Genomic DNA, 27,909 nt, shown 5'->3' with positions numbered 1-27,909 from the left:
CGCCGGGTTCGCCGGGGTGCTGACGGCGGTGGCCACCCTGTGAGCGGAGCCCGGCCTGGGCAAAGGCAGGGCCATAGGACCTCGCGCCACGTCCGGGCTCCGGGGCGGGGGCTGCGGGGGCGAAGCCCCCTCCCCGGGGAGGCGGGGCCTGGGCAAACTCCCCGCTTGGGGAGCGGCGGCGGCCAGGAAGGATGCATCAGAAGCTGCTGAAGAGCGCACATTATATCGAGCTGGGCAGCTACCAGTACTGGCCCGTCCTGGTGCCCCGCGGCATCCGCCTCTACACCTACGAGCAGATCCCCGTGTCCCTCAAGGACAACCCGTACATCACCGACGGCTACCGGGCCTACCTGCCCTCCAGGCTGTGTATCAAAAGGTACAGTCTGGCCGCCTCCGCTGGGTGCGGCTGCGGGGCGCGCCGGCGGCCCCTCCTCCTCACCTACAGCCTTGTTGTCTGGTCCGCCTGCTGCTTTCCCCGCGTTTCTCCGTGCCCATCATTTCCTAGCTGTCCCAACCTTTTCATCCCTTTCTGCCACCTCTCCTTTCTCGTTGTCTTTCCTTCTTCCGCCACCGGGCTACTTGATCCATGGACTAATGATAGTAACAATGGTCATAATCACTAACTCCTGTGGGGCTTTGCTCTTTACAAAGGAATTTTTACATCCTTTATTCCATTTGGTGCTTATTGGGATACATGTTGGAATCGACCCCACGGACAATGACTGAGCCATACTTGCCCCTGTGTATACCAAAGCTTTGTTTATTTTTAAGGCAGCCCTATGGAAATTCAGATGTTTGGGGCCAGATAAGTGCCTGTATAATAGGAAACAAGTTCACAATGCCATACATTTAGAAATCCTGGTTTATTCATTCAGCAGACAGTATGGAACCCCTGCTAGGTGCCAGGCACCCTACCAGGTCCTGCAAAGAACAGCAGGTATGGCCCTTGTTCTCATGAAAATACTGAGGTCTAGCCTGGGTGACACACATTAAAGAGCTAGTTATACTATTACATGATAACCATTGTGAAAAAACGCTGTGTGGGAAAAGCACTATAGCAAAGAGAGCCTATAACAGGCACTGCCCTCCACTAGAGCACTATAGAAGTGTCTTTAAAAAAGGAGCTCCGTCATCATTTAAACTCTTAAAATTGAGTCCCTTGAAAGCCTGGGTTTAAAAAAACAAAACTGAAAAATTAGTGTTCTAGTTCTTCAACTAGCTTTCTGTTAAAACTCCCTATATGTACTTAATTAAGGACCCCACTTTAAGAGAATTAAGATACCCATGTTGCTTAGCTCCAGGTCACTGTAGTGACAAACCCCACTGCTGGAATGTGAGCCATTGAATTGTTCAAGCAGCAACCACATGTTTGATTCTTGATCTTGTTTTTGGCATGGTCTAACCCCAGTTCCTTTGCCCTGCTTGCCTTTAAATTGCCTCTCTGACTCAGGGTCACAAGGTGCCATCACTGTCCATCCCTACTTGGCTTCGATGCATGGCCCACAGTACTTCACAATTTGAATCCTGAGTGCCATTTTCCTCCCCATTGACTCCTTTGCGTAAGTTATTACACAAGAAATCAGAGCTGGGCCCTGCTGTGGACGTAGAGTTCCATAAGGATAGAGCAGGTAGTCAGTTGCCTTAAATAGTTTTATACCCACCTCTGCATTCTAATATTAGGGTCCAAATTTCATGGATTAAGGAGTGAAATATAGTGCTTTAGATCTTGGGCTGTTGAGTAAAAAAGACTTGGGTGTGCAGATCTGCCACTTAACAGCTGTGGGACCTTGAACAAAAGTTAACCTCTCCCAGCCTTATTTTCCCCATTTGTAAAAGTGAGGGTAATTACAGTATATGCCTCAGAAAGTAGTAAGGACGAAATGGGATTGTGTATGTAAAATGCTACAGAGAGCCTGGTACGTAATAAGCACTCAATAAATGGTGACTTGTTATCACCATGGTCATTGAATTTGAAGCCAAATAGATGATGATGGTGATGAAGTTGATTTTGAAGCAGAACAGAGCATAGGTCTAACTTCTCATAGAATAAGAGTAGATCCCCTACAGGGGATATTCTGCTAAGTGCTCTTCCCACCAGCTTGGTCTTTTCCAGGTTCAGCTTTTGCCCTTTGTCTAGAGGGACGGGGACACATTTTGGATATAAGGAGAGGTTTTGTACGTCACAACTGTTCTGCCAGTACTCTGTTAGTTGGAAGGAACATGTCAAGATTATGCCTCTCTGCTCAGTTAATCAGGTTACACTGGGTTTCACCAAATGAAAAGTTCTGAGGCAACAGGCAGAATGTGGTATTGGCTGTCAAACAGTCCTGGAGTTAGATGTGTCTCCTCACATCCCTGCATCTCTTCCCCCACTTCCCAGTATAAGTAGTTTTTATACTTGATGCTTATACAGGATAAAGCCTGAAATCCATGATACAGGATCCACTTTATCCTTGGTGATCGTCTGATTGTGTGAGACCCTGCTATGTTTATGACATTGGAAAATATGAACCATGGTGACTGCTGCAAATTCAGTATTAGAGTTATACGTTAGTGCTTACCAATAAGGATTCTGAATCAGCGAAGGTCAAAGACTTTAGTTTAAACAAAAGATTAGATTTTGCAAGAGGATTTTAACCTTTAGTCATGACATCACCTTTTGATAATCTGATGAGTCTTATCCACAGCTGGAGAAACATTTCACAAAATTAAGGAAGGAGCTGGAAGGGACTTGCAGCAGCATCTAATCCAGCTCCCTTGTTTTAGAGATGGAGAAATTGAAGCCAGAGACGTTAAGTGACTTGCTCATGATCCCAGAGCTAATTTGTTGCCCAGGGTGGGAGTGAAGGGACAGTGAGCCTCCTGACTCCTGGTCGGCGGGGAACACTCTGCACCGGCCTGCACTGCCAGGACTACTTAAACTCAAACCAGTTAGGGCGTATTGAAAGAGGGCAATTAGTACTGATAGTAAAAGTAACCTCCTGTCGTTCCAAAAAAGGAATAAACTCATGCCACCTGGAAACTAGTTTGGTTTCAAAACAACCACAGCAAAGTTGTTGCAGAATGCCTGTCTTAAAGGACATTTCCAGTGGATCCATTTGCATTTATCCTGCTTCTCTCAAGTCCATTTAACTTTGCACTTGCATGTAATGAGTACTAAAAAGGTATTTTAAGTTCGTGCCTAACCTTATACTTAGCGGGTTTTCAGATACCTATTACTGAGTGTCAGAGTATGGTAGCTAGCACCCAGTTTTAATCTGCTCATTCATTTCTGTAGACATTTAGCATCTAATCTGAGCAAGACACTGTGCTTGGAACAGTAGTGTCATAAAGATGAATCATGCCAGCCGTCAGGGAGTTGATAAGCTGGAGGATGAGGTGGAATTTATACATAAATAACTCTAATTGAGGAAGGAAATGGTAAGTATAATAGAGGTGAGCAAGAAAAAACTGTAAGATCCCAGGATTGAGGGAGATGGTATATCAAATTTAGAAAGGTAAAGATGGGGTTAAGGGCTTAAAGTCGCACATATTAGATAATCCCCAAAATTGTCCATAACCTTTTAAATGCTGACAGTGAGCGAACAGATATGAATCTGAGCTGCACGTTTGGTTTTTTCCAGTTTGTTTATTTTATCTAATGAGACGGTAAACATCTGGAGTCATTTGCTGGGTTTCTTTCTCTTCTTCACACTGGGAATATATGACATGACATCTGTGTTACCTTCAGCAAGTGCATCCAGAGAAGACTTTGTAATTTGTTCTATTTGCCTTTTCTGCTTCCAGGTAAGTCATTTCACAAACACTATTATTGGTAAAAAGAACTTTAGTCAGACAAGCTTGGGCAGGTGACCTTACTTCACACCCACAACTTGCTTTAAAGAGCCCCCAAATAGCATATAGGTTTTAGCTTATTCACTTTCATAATATAAGCATCCAGAGTATGTTTTTATGAGAGTGTATTTGGATGTTATTAGAGTATATTTGAAATCCAGTAAGTTTTAAAGATTGAGAAAATTTCTTTCTTTTCTCTTCCTTTTTTTAGACCTCTCTGCTTTAAGATTAATACAAAGATAGGAATCTCTGACTGTGTTTGCCGACTGAAGTAGAACTCTGTTGTCTGCTTAAAACTTGTTTGGGAAGATTTCTCATCTTTTATATGTCTATGCCTTTTGTATTTCTTGTTTCCATACTGCCTTAGTTTTAATGTCTTGTTTTGTTGGTATTAATCTTTTCTCTCACTTTAATGTTAATTTCCTTTGGGCCTTTTGCACGTGCCTGATTTCAGATACTTTCAGTTTCTTCTCCTCTGTAGCCTCTTGTATGTGTTCCTCAGCACTTTAATTTTTCTTCCTGGATCTGTAACAAAGTGCCTTTAAAAGTTATGTTTAATGATTTTTCAAACAGGTAATTCTGAAAAAGAAAACTAATGTGGACCAAAATCCAGTTGATATTTTTTAAATTTAAAAAAAAAATGAAGAGAGTACAAAAAAATCATAAAAATGAAAAGAAAAATCTATCATGCCTCTCCCTCCAAACGTAGGCCAGCACTCCCTGCAGTTAACCTGCTGCTACTCTGAGAGGGGAATCGATAAGTAAACTGCACAGGTGTTGCTTTCATTGTGTAATAGTTTCAGGCCTTCATCATTTGACTCAAAACTTTGGACTTACATGATCAAGAAACACACTGGGAACATCTCTCTCCCCCTTTTCTTCTAATTCTAGCTCCTAGAACCATATTTTAAATTTCTTTGAGGGAAAGAATACTCTGTATTTTTGTGTTCTTATTAGAAAATTATTTTTTCTTTAAGTGTTTTTTAAAGTATACTCTTTCTCAGGTTTAATTTTTGTCCTGACCGGAGCCTAAACAGCTCTTTAAAATCTATCCCAGTTTTTAAAATGGAAATGAATCAATTTCTCCATACTTAATTTTTAGATGTATCTTATAGACTAAGATGTGCTTAATATAAGAAAAATTGGTTTATACTCTACTGTTATACAGATATTATTTCCTTTGAGGATCCCACATGTTTTCCTCTACCCCAGGCCTGCCCTTTATCCACCCAGCCACAGCTGATGTTATTTCAGGGAACACACATTCATTTTCATAATGGTTTAAGAAAGCAGTGCATTGCAAAACTGAGAAGACGAAATAATTAAAACAACTGCCAGTGAAGAAACACCCAAAGTGGTTAGAGTGACTTGGATTGTTCAGCAGGGCAGTAGGATCCTCTTCTCCTAACTGCTAGTGCACTGATCTTTCTGTTACACACAGTACAGCTTCTAAAGACAAACTAGCACATTTTTCCTACTTACAGATACCATTTTTATTATTTTTATGAAATTATAACTTGTTCACCCAATTTCCCCAAATTCTTAGAGTTAGCAGGCAGCATGGTAAACCATAAATATATGTATTAATATTGATTTACATTTAATTTTTTAAAGATATAACATTTTTACTCTTTTTACTTCTACCCTTTTTACATGCTCAGTGCTTTCCTACCAACCAGATGTTTTTAATAGAGTACATTCTGAATAGTAGAATGTAATTTTAGGGGCTTTGAAGTCTTTCTATCTTAGAGAAGAATAGAATCTGAGAACACCTTTCCCTAGATTCAGTTCATTAACATTCAGTTCAAGAAATATCTTTTTAATACCTCTTATCTATATCCAGGCACTAAGCTAGGCATCGGGAATACAGTGCTGAACAAAACCAGCCTGTCATAAAGATCAAGTCACCCAGATAGGTGAGCAGAAGGGAGAGTGAGGCAGGGCAATGAAGCAGAAAAAAGAGTGCTTAAAGGCCCAGAAGCAAGAGACAGCTTAGCACTTTCTGGACCTGTATGTGCTGGTGTTTGTGGTTAAACCCTAGGAAAATGGAGAAAGGTAAGGCTGGAGAGATAGGCAGGAGCCAGATCCTGAGGCATTTGGTTCTCATGGCAAGGAGCTTAGATGTAGGATGTCATGCTGTAATTACCTGTCCACCTGGATGGAGTGAGATACTCCACAGAAGGAAACTTTCCAGAAAACGGAGACATACTCAACGTCAGATAATTTTTCAGTCAGTTTTTTAAGCAACTCTAACAACACGTCCCTTTTAAAACAGAACATACTGACTCTGGGTTAACTTTTCTAAAACTCAGATGTTCTCTATGAATACCATATATTTTACTTTCCTCTTGATACTGTAGTTTTTCTCCTTCTACTTTTATTTACCTTTTCACAATGAAATTAGCTTTATTGTTGTTATTATTACTATAACATATACTCATGTAGAAATTCAAGCAAACACAAAAGTATTTGGAAGAAAGTAAAAGTCATTTGAAATTCCACTTCCACATTTGACATTTGGGTTCAGCTTCCTCCAGACGTTTGTGTATCACAGCTGCCTCACACCTGCCTGCCTACCTTTCCTATCTACCTCCTTCTGAGCTGTGGTCATCTCTGTGCTTGCTGTTTTGTGTCACTCAGCATTGTGATAATGAGATCTTTCCCTGTCAGTGAGAATATACACCTTCATGCTCTCTGAATTTACTGTGTTTTATCTCAGGGATAATCAGAGAAAACAAATAACCAAGCTTCTTAGAGTTATGTTTAATTGGGTCAATAAACTCTGACTTGTAGTAGCCAAAGCCACAGACTGTTAAGGATTTTAGATAGTGGATGAAGAAATGAGATTGTGGCTAGGAACCTTGTTTTGAATATTGATATTGAGGCTATGGGGACTTAGGTTTGCTTAATGGTCAGACTGCAGAATAGCTAGATGACCATTTATCTGGCCCATTTTCCCTACCCCCACTGTCCCTGGCTTAGTGTAGGCTCTAGTCATTGCTTCCTAGGGCTACGTCTGTAACCTCTCATCTCAGCCTTTCTGTAAGGGTGCACTTAAAATTTTCAGAAGTATCACACAGAGCCCATAATACTGAGGTTAAAACTCCTTGATGTATAGGATCTGTCATAATCATATCATGAAGAAGGCCACATAGCATTCCTTAATGATGCTGTGCCTCTCAGTATGCTGCTTTTCCTATGGGCCCTCCAATAAACCTGTGCACACCTTTATTTATGTCCTTGATGAATGCCAGGTCAACTTAAGGTGCAGCTCAGGTGGCAGCCCTTCTATGAAATATGTAGCTCTTTTCTGCCCACCACTCCCACCCACAAGTACACACATGCACCCACAGACCTGGTACTCTCCCTCCTCTATTTTCTAACTGTGCTCTGCACCGACTTTTCCTATAGGACTTCCTATATCACCATTTGTTCACTTGTTTCTGAAAAATCTCTTTGAGAGTAGAGGTTTCATCTTTGTATCCCCACTGTATGACACGCAGTAGGTATTTAATGGCTAGAGGGAGTTCAGCTGTAGAAACCTTATCAATCTTCAGAGCAACTGATAGAATTACATTAGCTTTGCTCTCAATCTGATAACGTATAAAGTCAGCATAAGTCATAATTATTTTTCCTTGAACGCAGCAAAGCTATGTTTAACTTAGAAGTAAACTCTATACAATGAAGTCTCATACAGACATAAAAGGTCTTAAATTAAGTGAAAAAAACAAATAGCAGGACTGTATGATTCCATTTGATTAAGAAGTATATATGGTGTTCTTGTGTGTGTGGACTTCTATATCATAGGTGTTTGATATGTTTATTGAAAATATCTGGAAGGACACAAAAAAGATGTTATCAGTGGCTCCCACTGGAGAATAGATTGACTGGGAGGGGTTTATTTTTTTTTTACATCATACAATTCCATATTCTTTGGTTTATTTTTCTTTAAGGACATGTATTCTGTAGTAAGTAGTTTTTGAAAGGAAACTTATTCATAGATCAAAATAAGCTTCAGTAGATTTCCTTCTACTGCACTGTTCATTAAATTTTTTATGTTATAAAGTAGTTATCATTATAGATTTCTTTCTTTATGATTGTTGTCCCCATTTTACCCATGAGGAACTGAGGCTTAGGGAAATGACATATAGTCAGGCACAAAGCTAAGGTCCATGTCCAGGTCTCTTTGGCTGAAAAGCCTGGACTTGACCCGACCACTTCCATGAACATCATGCATGAGTTGCTTTTGTTTTTTTGTTTGTTTGTTTCACTTTGCTAAGATTTGTTTTATTTTCCATAGATCTGTATGCTTTGCTCTGTGGGCTATCATCTTTTTTCCTGCCATCGATCAGAAAAAACCTGTCGAAGATGGATGGCATTAGATTATGCAGGAATTTCTATTGGAATACTGGGCTGCTATGTCTCTGGCGTATTTTATGCATTTTACTGTAATAACGTAAGTAACTTAAAACATTTTACATTCTACCTTTCTTATATAGGTCTTGGGTGTTCTTGCCATGGTTCCCTTGAACTTCTGAATAAGCACATAATTAACTAACTTATAGAAGAAACGAAAGTCTGGTGGAGGCATAAACTCCTTTTTCAAAAGGGCCCTGTGATTTCTAACATCTATTATCAGTTCCTATTCCCTTCACTAACCTGGAAAGGAATGGAAAATAATATATATATGTTGTTATTTTCTGAAACTTAACATAAACATTAAATTATTAATGTTTCCCCACTAAACCCATATAGCTACATGGTTCCTCAGATGTTCATTATATATCTTTTATTTTTGTGTTTATAGAGTTGAAGGTAAAGTTAGCACTTGTTAAAATTATGAAGTTAGCTGCTGCTTTCCATTTTCCCTTCTTATCCTTTACTCCTCTCTCAGTGAGAAAAAAACAAAAGGTATATCTGCGAGTGTGTTGACCCATATTCTTATATAAGAAATATGTTTTCCTTTCCTTAGTCTTATGTTTGGAGGCAGGTCTAGAGACAGACCAGATGGGTTGTGAGTGTCTTTAACAAACATGTGTCTATTGTGAGTTCTAGATCAACTCTTCTTTCTGACCCTAAAGTTACAAAAGTCAGTTTTTGCCTTGTGCAAAGCAGCATTTGAAACACTGTGATCAAATTATACAGCAACTGATCTAAATATGTTGGCCAACCAAACTACCTCCTCTCCTCATGTCCCAGCCAAGAAGGCAAACTGAATCTTCCTGAGGGTTCAGTACATCTCAAGGCCTCCCATTCAGAAAGTCCCCATTGACCCTACTCTCTTTTCCTCCTGCTCTCCTACCATACGTTTTTTTTTTGTTTTCTGTTTATCCTTTTAGTTCCTTCCCTTTCAGAGCCAAGACTGAGCCGCTCTCCCAGGTGCAGTGTGCCTACTAGTCACAGGACTAGAGCCTGTCGTGCCCAAGCCCTCCCCGTGGAGCAGGTGGTCCAAGCCATATCCCCAGCCTTCACTTTCTAGGAGGATTGGCTGCAGTGCAGAGGTCCCCTGACTGTTGGCAATTCTTAAGTAGGACCTTTGTTGCTACGCAATAATAGAAAACTGTCAACACTGCTGGAGTGTAAAACTAGCAAAGCGAAAAATCGTAATTTGGTTTGAATGTAAGAACATTATTAATTGTAGCCACTTATACGTGAGCCATTTGCTTTTTAGGCCTGATTACGTTGGAACATAAGCTTAAAATTAAGTGTGCATGCCATTTACCTTGTAAATTGATTTGGCTTTAATAGTAAACTATTCATATCTACTCACCTTTCACAACTTATTCATTTTGCATGAAACTGTTTGTATCTTTAAAAATAAAGGCTTGTGAGTACAATCATGTAGTATTAGAATTGTTTTGCTTATTATGTATTTCTCTGAAACCTGTTTTTTGTTTACCTCTTCCCAAATATATCTGATCATCAAAGAGACTAGTGGGACACTTTTTGTAAATCTCTTTTCAGAAAAACTAGAAGTCCAAGGTAGATTAAAGAGAAAAAAAAAAGGACTGTTAGAGCTAATACAGTCCATGATCATTTAAAAGGAAAAGTTTTCTTCCCTCTGGTATCTTATCATTTCCAAATATTCAGTTGCTACAGTGGCTCTTTACCTTTTAAGGAACACAGACTGCTTTGAGAATGAGATTGAAAACTATGGACCCTCCATCCTGGATAATGTGCGTTTGGGCACAGACTGACCAGTCATTTTGACGTGTGAATTTCAAGAAGTGTAATGGTCCCAGAGAAGTCCTTGGAGCCCAGGTTAAGAACTCTGTCCTACGTGATGCTAACTTTTGAGCGTCAAGACCAGCTTTCAACTGCTCATTTAGATACCTAAATATTGTATAAGTCCTTCAAACTTGATATATTTTTAAATGAACATTCTTTCATGCTTCCCCATTTTCTCCCCCCAACACACACACACACACACACACACACACACTCTGGATCATCTTTGTTCATTTGCTTATTAGTACAAGCCATTTGCATGGCCTTTCATACTAGAAACAGTTGAGCCATCCTCTACTGCCCTCTCACACATCTACCTTGTTCAACAAAAGTCCATGCTCCTATTTTCTCCTTGAATCAATTATTCTATAATAATATCGGCTAGCTGGCTTCCTGTCACCTCTATTTTTCACTGATGTCAGAGTTATTCTAATAAGTCAGTTGGAAAAACAACCACGTCATCTCATTCTTCAAGGACTCTGCTATTCCCTCAGTGCCAGCATGATAAAGTACAAATACTTAGCCTGACAGTACATCTGCCTTTCAGCCTCCCTTTGTAAAACTTCCTTGCTCTGTGTGCTGTTCCTTTTCCTTGAGAGCTCCCTCTTCTCATGAAAATCTTATGTATTCCTCAAGCCCCAGCTGAGATGTCATTTCCTCTGTGAAGCATTTTTTAGCTAATCCAGGTATCAATTGCTCCCTCTTCTGTAGTTCTACAACATTCTCTTCACAGCTCAGTTACAGTACTTATCATTAGATTATAATCACTTGTTTATATGTCTGCCCCTCTCATAGCCTATGAGCTCACCCACTGAGAGAGCCCCTGTCATAGTCGTCTTTGTTTCCACAAGACTTATATTGCCTCGGCCTATAATAGGTACTCAGGAGATGCTTTTGTGTGAATAAATGTGTTCTTCACCAGCTCACTTTGGGGTCTGGTTTATCATCCTAAGAAACCTAGCAGTCGTACGCAACATGCATTGTTTTAAGGAAGGAAGGCAGTCATGTTTGGAAATGAAAATACCAAATAAATAGAATTTGGAACGTATAATGTAGAAGCCAAAACTGAAAATTACTCTTTTCCTTCCCTTATTGTTAATAACAATTAAAATGTGATTTCCTTTCATTCTAGTACTGGCGTCAAGTGTACTTGATCACAGTGCTTGCTATGATCCTGGCGGTGTTCTTTGCTCAGATTCATCCCAATTACCTCACACAGCAGTGGCAGAGGCTCCGTTCTATCATCTTTTGTTCCGTTTCGGGATATGGAGTGATCCCTACTCTTCACTGGGTTTGGCTCAATGGAGGAATCGGTGCTCCTATTGTACAGGTAGGTTGAGTGTGGTCAGTATTTTTCCCATTTTTTTTTTTTGTCCTTTCAATTTTATTCCTTTCAGTAAAGTAATGTAATCAGGCCAAGAAGGTGGATCTTTGTCATTTGAGGGCACATTTCTAATTGCATAATGATGCAATAATTTTTCACATCTATATAAATAAATAAACATACCTTGTAGTGATAGAAGTCTAACTATTTTCTTCTGAGGTGTATTTCTATGAGATGATGCATTTTTAATTCTCTTTCTGTTACCCATAGGTTGTAAATACCCAAGTCCTTACTGTAGAGGAGGACTCCCAGGTTTCCAGCTTTGTCATCTGAGGCAGGGATAATGCCAGTAGGAGCAGTTGATTTGTTTGTTTGTTTGTGGAGGAAAAGGAGTTGGGAAGGATTTCTTCTTGGACCTGAGTTTGAGGTTCCCGTGGGATGTAGAGGTGGAGATAGGGTCAGGATTTAGCTTGGAGTTCGAGACTGGTGATGGAGATTTGACAGTCATTACTGTCTTGGTAGCTAGAGTCATGGGAGCATATTCCACCCAGCAAGGAAAATATATTGAAAAATAAAAGACAGTTAGTTATTATGGGGGGAACAGTTGGAGTACATTAGGAAGAACCTCAGTGAGAATTCCTCAGCATGCTTGAGAAGGGAATTAGAAGTAAGACTTAAGTTCTTAGAGATTTATATAAAAATACCTTAAGTGTGTGCTAGAGAGTAAACTTGAGAATTTTTAACATAACTAATTATGCCAAGAAATCTAGAAGAAATCGCATACACTTGTTGCAATGGGACCTTTGGAATATAGGGATTTAAATGCAGGTTTTATTCAAAGGAATTATATATTTTTTTTTTACAAGAGAGGGACTAAAAGTAGGCTTACGTACTGTTGGCAGCAGCATGGTGGAAAGCATCTGCATATAAAACTAAAAAGAAAGGAAGTCTGTGGTGTAGTGAATTGAGTGATATGATCTGGCTATCTTGCCAACTTGAGGATGACGGTGATGCTTTCTTTATAAGATTAGGAAATTGGGAAAAAGGTGAGATAGTAGTGAGGAATAACTTCAGTGATTCCGATATCTGTGAAAACATTGTTTTTCTGACAGTTTCAATGCCCAGAAAATAGAATGCGGAAGTGCCACTCTAGATTTAATCCTAACCACAAATGAATAATTAATTACTGACATAGAAGTGAGTGAAATTTTGGGATGAGGGAAACACATCCTTTTATGCTTATCGTGACAAAGAAAGAGAACCAGACCCATTAAGCCAGTAGATTTTGAAGAAATTCAGAAAAGGGGGGAAAAAAAAAAGGGAACAATCCTGTGTTCAGCAAAAAAAGATGGAAAGAGAGGCACATAACCAAAGATGAAAAGTTCCAAAGAGCTAATTGTGGGAGGCAGGGTGAAGCTGTGTTCTAGAATGTTTGCAGAATCTGAGGTTGATTAGTCTGAGGGTATAGGATTTAGGGGAGGGGGCCCATGATGATTCTCAAATATCTGTTAGAGGGAAGAGAAATAATCTGTCTTTATTTCTTAAATGGCTTCTTGGTAAATTAGGTTTATAACCAGAATTAGGAGCAGCATGTATAAATTAGAGCTGGCTGATTTTCTTAGAGCAAGGAAAAGCTTTCCAAGAGAGCTGTGAGATGGACAGCTTTGTAGAGTAGTATTCAAGAGGGCCATTTATCTGGGGTGTGGAACAGATTTCATTGTTGGGCCAAGCCTCTTGGCTCTTTTCCAGCCACAAATCCCTGTTTAGCCTCTCCGTATTCAGCTGGCAACTCCATTCCCATACGCATTCCACCCTATGTTATAGATGGAGTTGGACGCCCTTAGGACCTAAACTATGTTGAAGCTTTAGCTGCCCTGGTGCCCTGACCTTTAGGGCTGTCTCTGTGTTCCAGTCCTCTGGACTGCTTCCTGAAGTATTGAGAGCAAGCTTTCTCTCATTGGAGACTGTCTGCAAAAGCAATTCAGATTTAACACACTTAAATCCCACCTATGAATTCTACTCCTGTGTGTTGTCTAATTCTATGAATTAGATTTATAAGAAATTGAGAATTCAATCACAGTAGGCAAGATCTGTGGAAAAATATGTTGTGCTTTTCAGGACTTTGCACCCCGTGTAATTGTGATGTACGTGATTGCTCTTCTTGCTTTCCTATTCTACATTTCCAAAGTTCCAGAAAGGTATTTTCCAGGTACGTATCACTTGTATAATGGTTTTCTAACTTTACTCTAAATATATAGTAGAGGTATATGTTTCAGAGCATCAAAACTTAGATTTTTTCCCCAATATTATTGATTATAGAATGGCTCTTCTCTTCTCAAATGTTATCTAAAACTTGAACTTTCTAATGGCTTTCACAAACTTTGTCTTTCACTGTCACAATATGAGTTGAGTCCAGTAGATAGGGTCACCACCATTTCACAATTACGAACTCCCAGCCACTGCTTTTTTGTGGAGCACTAGTTAGCAATTACCATTTACTTCTTTGTATACCAGCTTATGCTTAAAAATTAATTTATGAATATATGTGCGAGATCCATAAAACAAACAAGAGGCAAAGGAAAATAACAGGATAATGAAAAGAAGCCAGGTTTAGGATTACTTCATAATGTATCTATCATAAGTTTCTATAAAAGAAAGCCCATCAGTCTGGCTTTCAGCTTCCTGGCACCCAGTGGTAAGAGGAGATTAATCTAAGTTAAGGGTCTTCATGTCCCCAAGATACACACAATCCAGGAACTTAAGAGAAGGACAGATTTCCCTGCTTCTTCAGTCCAGAGGAAAACGTCTTCTGATAGAAAATAACTAAGAGGACACTGGGTAGAGTGAATAATGTTCTCCACAACATGTATTTGCTTGTTTAGGAGCTTCAGCTCTGGAGTCAGACTGCTTGGGTTCAAATCCCCCGTCAGCCACTTTCTAGCTGCATGAGCTAAATAAGTCACATAAGCTTTCTCAGCCCAGTTTTCTCTTCTGAAACATGAAGATAATACATTTCTCTCTTGGGGTCATTGTGTGGATTAGATGAGAAAGTGCACATGAAACATTTAGCACAGTTCCTCGAGAGGAGTGAGCACTCAGTAAATCTTAGCAATTGTTATTATGATGCCCCTCAACCCCAGTTTCATAAATGAAATATGTGGCTTAGGAAGGGACAGAATGATGCAAGTCCAGGTGACCTTTGGCTCAAGTCAAGAATAACAAGAGACATAAGGCAGTAGTCTTTCGGTTTGGGGGCTAGAAGTAGGGGAGCAGTTTAAATTCAAACTGCAAATTGTCTTCCCTTCTTCCTGGGTTAAGAACCTCTTCCACAGTGAATCAAAGATAGGATTGTGCCGCTCGTCATGTGTGTTGGGGAAGAAGAAAGGATGAGAAACCCCGAACTAGAGAGTGAATAGACTGCAGAACCTAAGGCATTCCTCTCTGCACTTGACTTTTCTCCACTGAGTTTTAAATAAGGACGGACTACAACGAAGAACCTGAATATAAACATTAGGATTTGGGAACATAACTAGGACATGTCCCTGAATTGAAGACCACCCATCTGCCAGGCAGGGTCAGAATTCTCCTCAGAAAAAACAGTTTTGGTAAAATACATTTTTGTATCACTTTATTAATAATTATTTTATTATTAATTTCTTCATCATAGATGTAGAAAATTAACCAATGAAAGTTGTCTGCACTCTGATTATGGACATAGTGTTTTTAGGCCTTAAAATATTCAGATCAAAAGTTCCTACTTGGGGACTTCCCTGGTGGCGCAGTGGTTGAGAATCCGCCTGCCAATGCAGGGGACACAGGTTCCAGCCCTGGTTCAGGAATATCCCACATGCCGCAGAGCAACTAAGCCCGTGTGCCACAACTACAGCTACTGAAGCCTGTGCGCCTAGAGCCTGTGCTCCGCAACAAGAGAAGCCACCGCAATGAGAAGCTGGCGCACCACAGCGAAGAGTAACCCCCGCTCGCCGCAACTAGAGAAAGCCCGCGTGCAGCAACGAAGACCCAATGCAGCCAAAAATAAATAAATAAATTTATAAAAAAATTTTTTTAAGTTCCCAGTTGTCTAATATAGGGCACCTATAAAAGGTCAAACGTTATGTAACTTAACTTTTCTCAAGATGAGCTTGACATAAAACATGCCCCATGTAGCTGAATGTGTGCAAGTACAGGTACATTTGAGCAGAGATACAGAGATCATAAAAAATGAAACATTCCTTGTCTGGCCAGTCCTCATTTATTACCTGGCTCTAAAGAGAAACATGTTGTAGTGCTGGTGAGATGGTGGGTAAATACTGTGAAATCAAAAAATTTAAACCTAAGAACTTACTTTCAGCTCAGGTTAATTTTTTTTTTTTTAGTATATAAACATCACAGTGGTATTTAAGGGGTCAGGGATCCCCAAGATGTCCATGGACAGAATTCAGTGAATCTGTAATACTTGTATTACAAACTAATCAGTTTTATTTATAATCCTGTGTTTTATGCTTTTAAAAATGAGTCTGTGAGCTTCACTAGGCTGTCAAAGTGTTCCATGGCACCAAAAAGTGGCTAAGAACCTCCACAGAAAAGATCCTGTTGACTTATACTTTAAAATCTACTTACTATACTGATTATTATTCTTGGTAAGAGAAGACAGAGAAGGTTAGAGAATATTTATAGGGTTGGCCAAAAAGTTCGTTCGAGTTTTCCCATAAAATATTACGAAAAACCCAAACGAACCTTTTGGCCAACCCAGTACGTTACATGACCATAGAAGCACCATGAGTAAGAAAAAATTATTTACATTTAAATGTCTATGGCTCTGTATTTTGTTATTTATTTTGTTGTTTTCCAAGATGCTTCCCACATGTTAGTTATTTAATCTCCTTGGAATTTAAACTTGTTTAACCACAAAGAGAAATGAAGTAATTTTCCTAAGTTGTATATGAACTAATCAGCCTTAGTTAATTAACTCATTACTAATTACATTTTGCAAATTGTTCCATTAGTCTGATAGCACAAGACTCAGGTCTGAGCTTTCTCCTTACACACCTGCTTAAAATAAAAAGTGCTTCAAGTAGACTTATACCCAAACACAACCGCGTATCTGCTTCATACCTAATAAACTCCATGATTTGTAGCACTAATATCCTTTGCTTCTCTCATGTAATGTCTTTTCTTCACCAGGTATATAAGTTGAGACATGGGAGACAAAAGGTCAAATTCCTAAAATTAACCACATCTTGATTTTGAAGACATTTGGAATAGTATTTCTAAAATTCACCAGTATACTTAATGAATTTAAAACCTTACAGTCAGACTCAAATATGAATTAACATCTTTTTAGAAAACATTTCAGTCTGAATTAATCTCCAGTCGGTCTCCAGATACTCTGAGACTGCCAAAATCTTTTTGCTGCTCAGTCATATTTCCAGGGCCAGAGATGGAAATATATTTTTATTTTAATATCAAAATAATTACAGTCAATATTCTTTTCTCTCTACCTTCCCTTCCAGGACAACTAAACTACCTCGGATCAAGCCACCAAATATGGCATGTCCTTGCAGTAGTGATGTTATATTGGTGGCATCAGTCAACAGTATATGTCATGCAGTACAGACATAGCAAGCCTTGTCCTGACTATGTTTCACATTTGTGAATTCAGGTATGGCCACCTGGTGTATTCAGTTATTAAGCAATATATAACGGGGAGTTGTATACCCCACTATTTCTAAGATTCCCATTAGTTTTTCCTTTTCCCTCTGGTTTGATATATCATGAGTAATACTTTATAAAAATGGAAAAATATACTTGGGGATCTGTAAGAGTAACTGTTTTATGGGCCCTTAAGACTACTAATTTGCTGCTTGTACAGAAGGTGAAAATTAGTTGGCATTCATAACAAACATCTGAATGACAATGAATGTGAAGCCAGTGTAGAAATAGTGCTCCTTTTACTGAACACCAGCTTAACTTCCTTAGGAAGGGCTCACCTCCATTATAAAATGGAGTCCTCGTGTGCGATTCCTTTAATAGGAGATACTTAGACTAGATGATCAAGTTTAAGTGCCTGATCAAGGCAAGGTTTGCGATAGCCTGTCACAAGCTGATGTTGACTTTGAGTAATCACTAGCCTGTCAATGGATGGTTTGTGAGAAACCGGCACTTAAGATGGTATTTCCTTCAGCTGTAGGTTCTCTTCTCCCTAGGAACATTGGATTTTTTAGTTTGCTAGAACAAAAACTTTAAACACCTTCTCCTTTAAGTTGAGAGAGGCATTGAGAAAGGGAAAAAGAACGTGCATCGTCATTTCCCATCAGGTAAAAGTCATGTTAAGAACCGATTACATGACCAGGCAACAAATTCTGTGGTCTAATAACCAAGCTATTAGCCATTTAATCTTTTCAATTTCAAATATTATTTAATTCCATATAATAATTGAGCTCTTGGCGGTAGACGGTAGATTTGGGGTTCCAAAATTCCTACCACAGAAGACTTTTCACTTCTCTTGAGTTTGCAGTCTTAAAGTTCCTGGTAATAGGGGTTCCCAGGTACATGGGTGCTACTTTCAAGGGCATAGAATCCAGATGGCCCAGTTCTTGACCCTGAAATGAACCTTAAGCCTTAGAACAAAGTCATGCAGATGCCCCAGTCGATGACATGATTATTCACCTGTGCTCTGGTCTTTCTCTGTCTATGCATGTGTTAGTTAGTATTGCACTGATAACTCACAGTATTGATATACACTATCTAATATTTGGGCCTGAAACTGCATTGTATATACTTAAAAAACAGATCTCGCTGCCCCATCATACAACATAGCACTCTTGTTCTCTGGTCTTTTCATATGCATAAGTTAAATCCCATAAAGCAGTCATTCATAAAAACATGTTGTTTATTGGAATATAAAATATTACCCAAGTTTCTTAATGGGTTGACATGAACTGCTTTAAATACTGGTGTATCTTCAGAACATTGGAATTTCTAAGTATCAGGAGGTGTTGACTGATGGTGAAGCTTATTCCCAAAATGTCATTTATACATCTGATATTTGGAATGTTAAGTTAATGTGCCTCAGTTTATGCATCTGTAAAATTTTGTATTTCTTTTCAGTGTAGTGTTTTTGGAATATGAATTCCCCATTCTAGTATCTCAGCAAGGAGAATTCTCCCCCAGTAGGCTAAGGGCACACCACATTATACCCCTTATTATGATGGAACGCCACTTTGAAAATGGCCATTTTACCTCATAGGGCCAGAAATTTGATTCATATGTTAAGTGAAAGAAGATTTTGGTGAAATGATAATAGGATATATTTTCCCTAAAGCATCCCTTATTGGCTTACATGGTATTATTGCTTTTAAACAGATATTTTGTCATTTTGGTCAAACAGGATATACTGCATAGTTATAATTAATATAAAAAAGAAGGAGAAGTCTAGTTATTTTAGGTCTGGTGCCATTTTTTTATTATAAAATCTTCTCAAAATAAAAACATATTGAACTTTAAATTTCATTTTCTTTTCATTTTTAGAAATAGTCTTATTTTTTGTTATAGTGTATGAATTATTTAATACTTGCCATCTGAATTAATCGATAAAAAGACCATACTTTAAGACTGTTCTTGAATTTGAAAAGCATACAGGTCTGACTGTAAAGGAGAACTAAATTATACCATGTAAACATTTCATTCATCTTTTTATGAAAATATTAAATATTGTAAGAAAGTTCTTTTTATCTTTACTATAATGTACTTATTAGGGAATGAATGAATGAATGTGGATTGCTGTCAACTATAAACACTTCTGTATATCAGCATTTATTGACCACCTACTGTGTGCACATCACTACTGGCAAAATTTTTAAGACGTTGTTAACATTAAAGAATATTTAAAAATTGCCTATGAATCTGAGCCTTGTAATAACGTGTATTTATTTTTGTTTTGTAGATTTATTAAAAAAATAAGATTAAAAGTACACTATTCAGCTACAGTACTAAAAAAGACTGGTTTTAATTTTACCAGTGTGTAAACTATAAAAGCTCTTTACCTACAGATTTACATTTTAAAATCATTCATGGCTGTTTTAAATTGTCTATAGTGATTTGTAAGGTTGTAGTTAATTCATCTAAGAGAATTATCTTTCTATATAAAACCACTTTCAAATAGCAAGATAGTGCTTGTCTTTCTTGTTACACTGAGTGCGGTTCATGAGCTGCATGGCAAAGTATGTATTATGTAAATAAACTGGGTTTACTAAATATGTTAAGTGCTGCTTGTCATTCTTTATAATACATAACAGCTTCACAATCATATTTTAGAATCAGGAATGAAGCTTCAGGGAATGTGTGTCACATCTTAAAGGCATCCCGCCTGGACAGAGTAACCGATTTGAAGATTGTGATTGACTGGCATAAAGCTGTACAACTCTCCATTTGGCAGGTACCTACCTAGAGATATCCTTTGCCCTGCATTAAATATCAAGGGGCAAAGCCTGCATTTCTGGATTCCTGCTGAGCTGAGTAGGTCTGTATTCGCTTGTAATCATCATTCCGGGTAATTTTACCCCTGCCGAAGTGTGTGCAGTGAAGAATCAGCTCAGCTATTAGGGGAGGGGCAGAAGTGTCTTTTACATGCATTTTCACAATAACTGTGTTTACACTGAAAAGAGCTACGGATGCTATTGGGTACTAACGTCCCCTGAAATTCTCTACCGTAATTCCTTAGTAGGATAGCGGGAGAATGATCCAAAACTGAAACTACCTTTGAGAAAACATTTTTAGAAAGGAGAGGTAGCAACAGTGGGGGTCTCTTATGAACAGTGAAACGGCCATCCTTAAGAGGACAGGAATGATAGCCACCAAGGTCTAGTCATGCTCTGCAAACCCGGGATCAAAAACACTGCAGAACACACGTGTAAATTCAGTACTGCCAACTATCTAAAGCAAAAGTGAACTATCAATCACCTTTTTAAATGTGCAACAAATAAAACTTCAAAAGCTCATGCTTTCAACAGGAGAGTATTAACTGCATCTTACATATGATGCTGGAGCTGGACTTCCTTAAAAAGGGATGTACTTACGCAAAATAAACAGCTCTAACTGCAGCATATATTCTTCTCGAAAGAAGAAGTTAACTATAACTGAACTTGAACAGTGGCACATCCCACACTGTTCTTTTTAGATAACCTTTACCATCGGATATTTTGCTCCTTTGTACCATTTATTAAAAAGAAACAAAGCCCTTATTTTTCCACATAACTTTAGGTAAATGTTACTACTTCCGAAAAAACAAAAGTTCATTTCTAACAAACAAATAAGTTGAATCTTTCCACAAGCCACCAATCTAAAACTCCAGTTTGTGGAATAATACATTAAGATAATATTGCAATCCTGACGCCAAACTTAGTCCATCAATCCAATAAACAGTTTTCTCTTTAACATGCCAAAGCCTCTTTTCTGACATAATCAAGGACTACAGTATTTAAAAAAACTAAATATTGTTTAACAGTTAAAACGTCACCAGTTTTTAAAGAGTTTAAAAAATAAATCATATGTAATGCAAAAACTATGCCAACATTCAACATTCAAAAGGTACTTCAAAGTCTTATGTTTTTGCCATACCTTCATCATTGTAAGTATCAGTAATTGTAATCCCTGAACAAGTTGTGTTATTGTTTTTGTAGTATAAATGCCAGGTCAAAATGTGTTTGCTTACTTAAATCCAAAACTGTGAGCCCCTTAGAAGAGAGACCTAATCTTACTCATGTTTCTATTCCATGAGCTGCTGCATAATAGGTGCTTAGTGTCTGTGGTGTAAATGAAAGAACTGACTAGAGGTTTGCATCCAAAACTTTTAATAAGATGACAAATAATGAAGAACTCTGAAGTCACTGATTATAAAGAATATGCAATCCATTGGGGATTTATTGCATTTAAAGAAAGCAGATTATTAAAACAGTAGGTATGATAAATACAGTAAGAAAATAACTTTAAATTTCAAACAGAACAAAGTGAATGAGGGACAGGATTCAGTCAGTAAGAATAAGCAATGTAAAGGCAATATAGTACTAAAATCAGTTAGTGCTTAATTAGATATAGGAAGAAAAAAAAAAAAAGCAACTGATTCTGTCTCATAACAGTTTTCCAGCTGTATGTGAGGACTGAAGTTAACTTACTTTAGAAAGTATGTTTTCAACAATTAGAAATATAATAAAGATGTAAATCAGGTTTATTAAAAGTTAAAGTTATTTGCTTAGTGGTACATAAAAGGCTTCAGAAAATTCAAGTTTAACAAAAAATGGAAGTGTAATCAAAGAAAGTGCACTTAAAGCTGTTTGCCAGCAATTAAAAAGTAGCTTACTATTACTATTCTGCTTACTATTAGATGACTTTTCAATCACAAAAAGGGCATAGGAATAAAAACAATTCTCTTTTAAAAGTAGTACAATAAATTTTTAAATAAAAATAACCCCAAATGATGGCCGTTTGCATTTTCATCTGTCTACCTTATTCTTTTAGTGGCTTTTGTAAACCCTCACCAGGAGTGAATGTTCCTTTAGTAATGATTGTGGTTGCAATTCCATTTAAAATTTAAAAATTCACATTAACTCCACAGTAGAGAGGTGTAACATGTACAAGCATGTGTGCGTCTATATATTTACCCTAATATAGAAACACCACTGTGTATAAAAGTTTTCAAATAAACTATCATTATGTTATTCTCACAGTAGATCTGTCATCTCAACATTGGACCTAAAATGATGCGTAATTTTGCTAAAAAAAAAAAAGAAAAAAAAAAGGAAGAAAATGTTTACTGCACATTCTATATATATTAAAACAAATGTACCCAAACTCCTCAGAACTAGTGATACTAATACACGTGTACCTTCTAGCAATGCTGGTATGAAGTACCACAACCTAAAATAAACCAAGCAGAGAGGCTGGATAGTAGGAAGAAGACTACTCTGCCTGATGAACACCAGAGTAGAGGAGGGGGCTCCACCTTAGTATTTCCCACCAGCAAGATGAGGACAGCAGTCTATCACTGTCAAACAATAAACAGGGTAGGATCAAAAGCTGCTTCTATCTACAATTCCAAATAATGTCATAACTGTGTCCACGTACACACGTACACACACACACACACACACACACACACACGGATGGGGCGCGTCAGTGGAAGAATCACACTTTCCCGATGTATACTTCTGAATCAACATTCTAGTCAGTTAAACCTCTCCTCCTCTGCCTAATATCTATACCAAGCAACTTTTGTGTCTTAGCAGATACATTCCTCAGTGCCATAAAAACTGATCTTTTTAACACTAACATTTTTTTTGCTGAAGTGATAATATTAAAATAAGCAAATGGTCCACTTTTAAAAAGGTGATTCAAAATCAATAAGCATTATTAAAGCTGTTAGGACAGAAATAACTTTGGCCTCAGACTTTTGCTAGCTTCATAATATCTTACTTCCCTTAGTGATGTTCAAGTATTACAGGTTTAGAGTTATGACTACTTTACATGCTAAAGCAGCACAGAAGACAACTGATTAATACGAACATGATTTCTTTTCAACTTTCCTTCCTTAAGCAAGAATTGGACCATCCCACAGTAGAGCCAAGCTTTTACTGAGTGCTGTGTACCAAGTATGCGTTAAGCTCTTTCACACGTCTTGTGAGCTTTATTCTCATCATTCTCATAAGGGAATTACCTGGGCATCAGCTGTGTGGAGTGACTTACACCCTAACAGTAGTGGGAAAACATGATGGGAAATGGAAAGCAACCCTAATCCTGTACTCCTTGGGAAAATGCCTCTACTTCAACACAAAGGAATCTCCCCATTTCTCTCCCACTGGGTCCCCTATTAAGTCCTAAATGTCTCTTCTGAGCCATAATCTCAAGAGAAAAGTCACTGGGCTGTGCTATAATAAACATAAGAAGGTAAATATTTTAAACAGTGTCAAAGTGTTTCCTTAGGATTTATCCAGCATTATAAGCCAAAGTGTCTATCAGTATCTAAATCATTTAAAATTATTCAGTGTATTGAAAAACAACTGTAAGCAAGGCCTTGGTATCAGACAGACTCTAGGTTATTTCATGTTTACATCCCAAGGAAACCATACTAGTTCATCTCTACGCCTTCTAAATTAAGAAACTCATGAGGTCTAGCAGAGACCAAGGCTAAGGACTAAAATAGTCAAAGAAGCATACTGTGTATACATCAACCAACAGATTTCATTAAAAAACAGATTCTGTTTGATACAAACCTACTGTAGTTCATGAATTTACTATGCGTAATCATCAACTCTTCACTTTTAAAAGAAAGTATCACTCGAATCTACTTTGTAAAGTTTTCAAGCACATCTACTTGAGCATTTGCATTAGCAGTATTAATCAACCTGAGAATCAGAAAGAAAAAAAAAAAGGTGCAAACATAATATTTGCCTTTGGCACAAGGACAAGTAACTGGTGCACTTGGGCTCTAAAAGTATAGCTTTTAAGCAGTAATGAATGTCATGCTTGGTCTGCCTCTGCTTCACTCTGATTCACATACTGCTTCCCCCTTTGTCCACAAAAGCTGTATCTGATTTAAAACATAAAAAAGAGAGAAGCAATAAAAAAAATAGATGGTTTAGTTAGTTACATATACTTTGCTTCTTCCCAAATTTAGAACTGTGAAAAAACAGGCAAATAGCTCAACCCAACTGGGGCACTATAATTAAGAGATTCTATTAAGATTACTCATAAAATACATTTTAATTGGGCTCAAAGAGAGTTAACTTAAAATAGAGCAATCGAGGAGAGTGAGTGCCAGTTGAAAAGAGTTTTCACCCTTTTTCTGTAAATAGCTTTAATGGTTCTAGAAACCTCTAAATGTTAATTTGATAGGGAAGGACAGTTAATTATAACTTAAAATAGTTGGAGACACAGGAAGCACAGATACTCTATTCACATTAATTCATAGACGTGATTTCTATCTTATTAAACAACTTCTATAAAACCTCAAGTTTCTAATTAGGATTTGTGATGTTAAAAAAAAAAGGCAATTTGGTAGCTGGGTTCTTTTCACTAAAGACACAGTCAGCTAACTAGCAAGAGTGGAGATGCTAGCCCCTGGTCATCTGACACCTCACAGCCACTCTCAGATCTCGTGTTACTAGTGCAGAGGTATTTGCGGCAGGATGCGCGAGTCCTGCCGGTAAGGCTTTGTGGGTTTCGCTGTTCTGTGCACTTTATTAAAACTACTCCACCCTCCAGACCTAACTCAGAAATTGCTGCTCATGACTTGGGGAATAGTTGGCGAAGGTGGTAATTTAATAAAGCGCATTATTAAATGCAACATGATTTTACATTGTAAACGTCTCAAAAACTCAGGGTTTTAGCTACATATTTTTCCCTAAAATAAAATTTCTATATGACCCTTGTCCTCACTCCCAGTTCTTCCAATAATCTGCTTTACTAGGGACATGATAAATTTTGAGCAAGAAGCCATTCGAAACCAGAGTGTTCCTGAAGTAGAGTGGTTTTTTCTTTGTATCATTTTTTTCTCTACGTTTTTCCACCTGTCAGATATCTATCTTTAGTTTTTGTTCAAGGTGTCTACATAGATATTCCATATTAATGGCACTTGTTTTTTTAAATGAAACAGTTTTAGGCACAACAGTCAGTGACCTCTGGCTCCGCTTTGTAGAGAAAGGTGTAAGGACTAAAATCTCTGCACTCTCCAGATAATAACTTTCTCATTCTTTATGAGAAGTGGATTTTTTTTTCCCCCAATGTGGAAATTAGAAGAGACCTTAAAAAAAAAAAAAATCCACAAATGCAACTTGTGTATGCACAACCTACCTTAGTTTTAAATGCTGGATTCTGGAATGAGCCTCAGATACACACACAAAAGTGACATTCTGTTATAAAAATAAAGCTGCAGCTTTCCAGTCCCTTTTCAGGGACTACACGACTGGAAAGGGCCCACACGCTTTCCCTGGATTTCTGTGCCTTCACGTCTGCAGCTGAAACCCCAGGTTAGAGCTTGCCATTTCACTCCCTTTGCTCCTGCGTGGAAGAGACGTGGAGTTGCTACCCTGTGCAGATACTTCCTTTTTCTATTTGGTTTATTTAAAAATCACCTATTCTGATTGACCTGTAAGAATGAATGATATAAAGAGCTATACAAATAAATTTTCTTTCAAATTCATAAAACTATTCATACTTTTTTCTTTGAAACAGGAGTTAATAACAAGAGTCAGAAGTTATCTACTGTTTAGAAGGAAACGGAGCAGCACCGAATGGGTCCAATTCGACTGGCTGGGCCTGTTGGGACTGATGTGAGGTGACGCTTTGCACCACGAGTTCTGTAAAGGGCACGGCACCAAAATCATCCATTTTCAACGCATCTGCCCCGGGGAACGACCCGTGGAGTGAATTCGGCCTGGGCCGCCCGGGCAGGACGGGGTTGTGGTCGGCACGGATGTCGCTCAGGCCCTGATGCGGGGGGTGCCACGGCAGGTCCGGAGGGTGGAACGGCTTGGCCCCAAAGGGGTCCAACAGACCCTCATCGGCTTGCAGGACGTGCCCTCTGTCCTTCCCGTCGGTCAGGGCAACGCTGATGTTCTCCTTGGAGTCCGAGATGGTCAGAAATTCATTGCTGCTCTGGGAGTCCCGGCGGCCCACCCTCTTGTGCCTGCGGGCCCTCTCTGGGGTGCGGTAGGCGGGCTTGGCCGGCTTTTTGGCACCGGTGGGCGTGCCGTGGTGCCGCTTCCCGTTACTCTTGGCCGCCTCCTGCTTCGTGCGCCTCTGGCGGGAGGACAGTTTCTGCAAGCTGCGCTGCTTGACTTTTTGCTGCTGACTGCCGGTTATCTCCTCAAAGGGCACCAGCCCAAAAAGGTCCTCGTTGCTGTCGCTTTTACTTGCTGATGTGGGCAAGGGCTGGAACGGAGTGGAGCCAAATATATCCACACACTGAGGACGAGCGGGGAGCGCAGGCGCGTCGGGCACGGGCACCTTCCTGCTGAAGGGCGCCTTGGTGAAGACATCGAACTCCTCGGGCTCCAGCCCCACGGCGGGAAGCCGGCTCTCGGGGGAGGGGTCCTTCTCCGGCTCCCCTTGGCGGGGCTGTTGAGCACGCGCAGCAAAGAAGGGGACGGCGCCAAAGACATCAAACTCCGGTCTGGGAGTCCCCGCCCCGACGTCCGAGGGTAACTGGGTGGGCGTGAGGACTGCTGCACTAGGATCCTGGATCGCCCCGCTGCCAGATGTGTCTCTGTAGACCGCGCTGGCGTCGCTATACTTGGCTTTGGCCTGCTCGTAATCCGAATCGGAGCTGTGTTTCTCTTCTTCTTCCTCATCTTCAGAATCCATAAGCAGAGGCCTGTGACCCAGATTTTCCGGCTCAGTATCGTCATCGTTAAAATCTCCTTGTTCTCCCTGAAGAACTTCTTCATCCTCTTGCTCTTCCTCTTCGCTGCTCTTAGGAGAAGGGGGGTCTGATTCAAAATCACTCTCAGATTCATCATTCCCCTCCTGCAGTTGACCGTGTGCTGATGAATTCTCTGAGGCTTTCTTTCCAGTCCGGTGGTCTTTAGATACTGGGCTTGCTTTTGTATTCTTGATAGGGTTTCCAGTGCTATTTTCTTGATTCATGGATGAATGTTCAACTTTCTTTTCAGGAGAACCTGCAAATTCAAAGAAAAATTATTATATCATTCCAATGCATTTCAAAAACCATTTGCAGTAAACATTATGTACTAACACAAAGCATTACAGATCACTCGTGGCAGTTCCCTTAGAGGAAGATGTAAGGGCAGTTCTTTATCATCAGGCTTGAGGGGGGCGGGGAGGCACCTGGCCTCATAGTCGATGGTTAGGCCCTTCAGTGCAGACAGACTTACTTGTCTCTCTACCCTACACACCACCTACTCACCATAGGTGCTCACTGACAGCTAAGTCTTACTTACAGTACCCAGAATAGGACTCTGAATACAGTACACAAGCACATTTTCTTCTCCCGCCTTCAAAATAAGATTATCCAGTCAGTTGCCCTGCTCAGACCCCATGTTTACCCAACAGCCTTCTGCTTATATTTCAACTCTGTTATGAAGTTTTCCCACAGAGATCAGCAAGCATGAATAGCTTATCTGCTTGGTTATGTTTCGCTGTGTAATTTTTAAATTGGCATTCTGGTGTTTTTTTGTTGTAAACAAGTATCTTATGGGTTGGGTTAACGTGAGCGCATCCCCATAGCCTGATCAAAACTAAGGACCAGCTACTGAACTGAGACGGTACCAAGGCCATCTGCCTTCCCTAGATGCCACATCCTCCTTAAACTGTCATGCCTATACTAATAGACATTATATTAAAAGCACGCTACTTTAATAAAAATCTTAACTATCAGTACGTTCACTGTATGACGGGTAATAAAACTGTATCAAATACAGTGCTCTACAATTTCACTGTATGATATACAGTAAAGATAAACAGTGTGTTAGTTTACATGAAAACATACAGCCCTCCCAATACACTGGTGT

General features: G+C 39.2%; 2 protein-coding genes across 14 annotated transcripts in view; one reads left to right on the top strand and one right to left on the bottom strand.

The window, feature by feature from the left end:
* Positions 1 to 25,718, top strand: PAQR3 (progestin and adipoQ receptor family member 3). 5 transcript variants are annotated; one of them, XR_002648230.2, is made up of 8 exons: positions 1 to 376; positions 3,624 to 3,786; positions 8,135 to 8,290; positions 11,195 to 11,392; positions 13,505 to 13,595; positions 16,900 to 17,048; positions 19,703 to 19,823; positions 25,613 to 25,716. XR_002648230.2 is itself a non-coding variant. In XM_022599490.3 (7 exons), the coding sequence occupies exons 1-6, from the start codon at positions 192 to 194 to the stop codon at positions 17,040 to 17,042; spliced, it is 936 nt and encodes a 311-aa protein (XP_022455198.1). In that variant the 5' UTR covers positions 1 to 191; the 3' UTR covers positions 17,043 to 17,048; positions 25,613 to 25,718. The 5 variants fall into 5 exon arrangements, 4 of the variants coding, with proteins under 4 accessions (XP_022455198.1, XP_022455197.1, XP_022455199.1 ...); XM_022599490.3 differs by lacking the exon at positions 19,703 to 19,823 and having other exon boundaries at positions 25,613 to 25,718; XM_022599489.2 differs by lacking the exons at positions 19,703 to 19,823; positions 25,613 to 25,716 and having other exon boundaries at positions 2 to 376; positions 16,900 to 19,290.
* Positions 21,221 to 27,909, bottom strand: part of BMP2K (BMP2 inducible kinase) — a 126,296-nt gene continuing 119,607 nt past the window's right edge. For all 9 annotated transcript variants that reach the window (XM_022599485.3, XM_022599486.3, XM_089912111.1 and 6 more), the window contains one exon: positions 21,221 to 27,057. In XM_022599485.3, the coding sequence (XP_022455193.1) occupies positions 25,640 to 27,057 (1,418 nt within the window). In that variant the 3' untranslated portion in view covers positions 21,221 to 25,639. The remainder of the gene's footprint in view (positions 27,058 to 27,909) is intronic.

Source organism: Delphinapterus leucas, chromosome 5, assembly GCF_059928025.1.
Source record: "Delphinapterus leucas isolate spDelLeu-1000000601 "Yukka" chromosome 5, BTC_Dleu_Yukka2, whole genome shotgun sequence".
Taxonomy (NCBI): Eukaryota; Metazoa; Chordata; class Mammalia; order Artiodactyla; family Monodontidae; genus Delphinapterus; species Delphinapterus leucas.
This window is presented reverse-complemented; position numbering and strand designations above follow the sequence as displayed.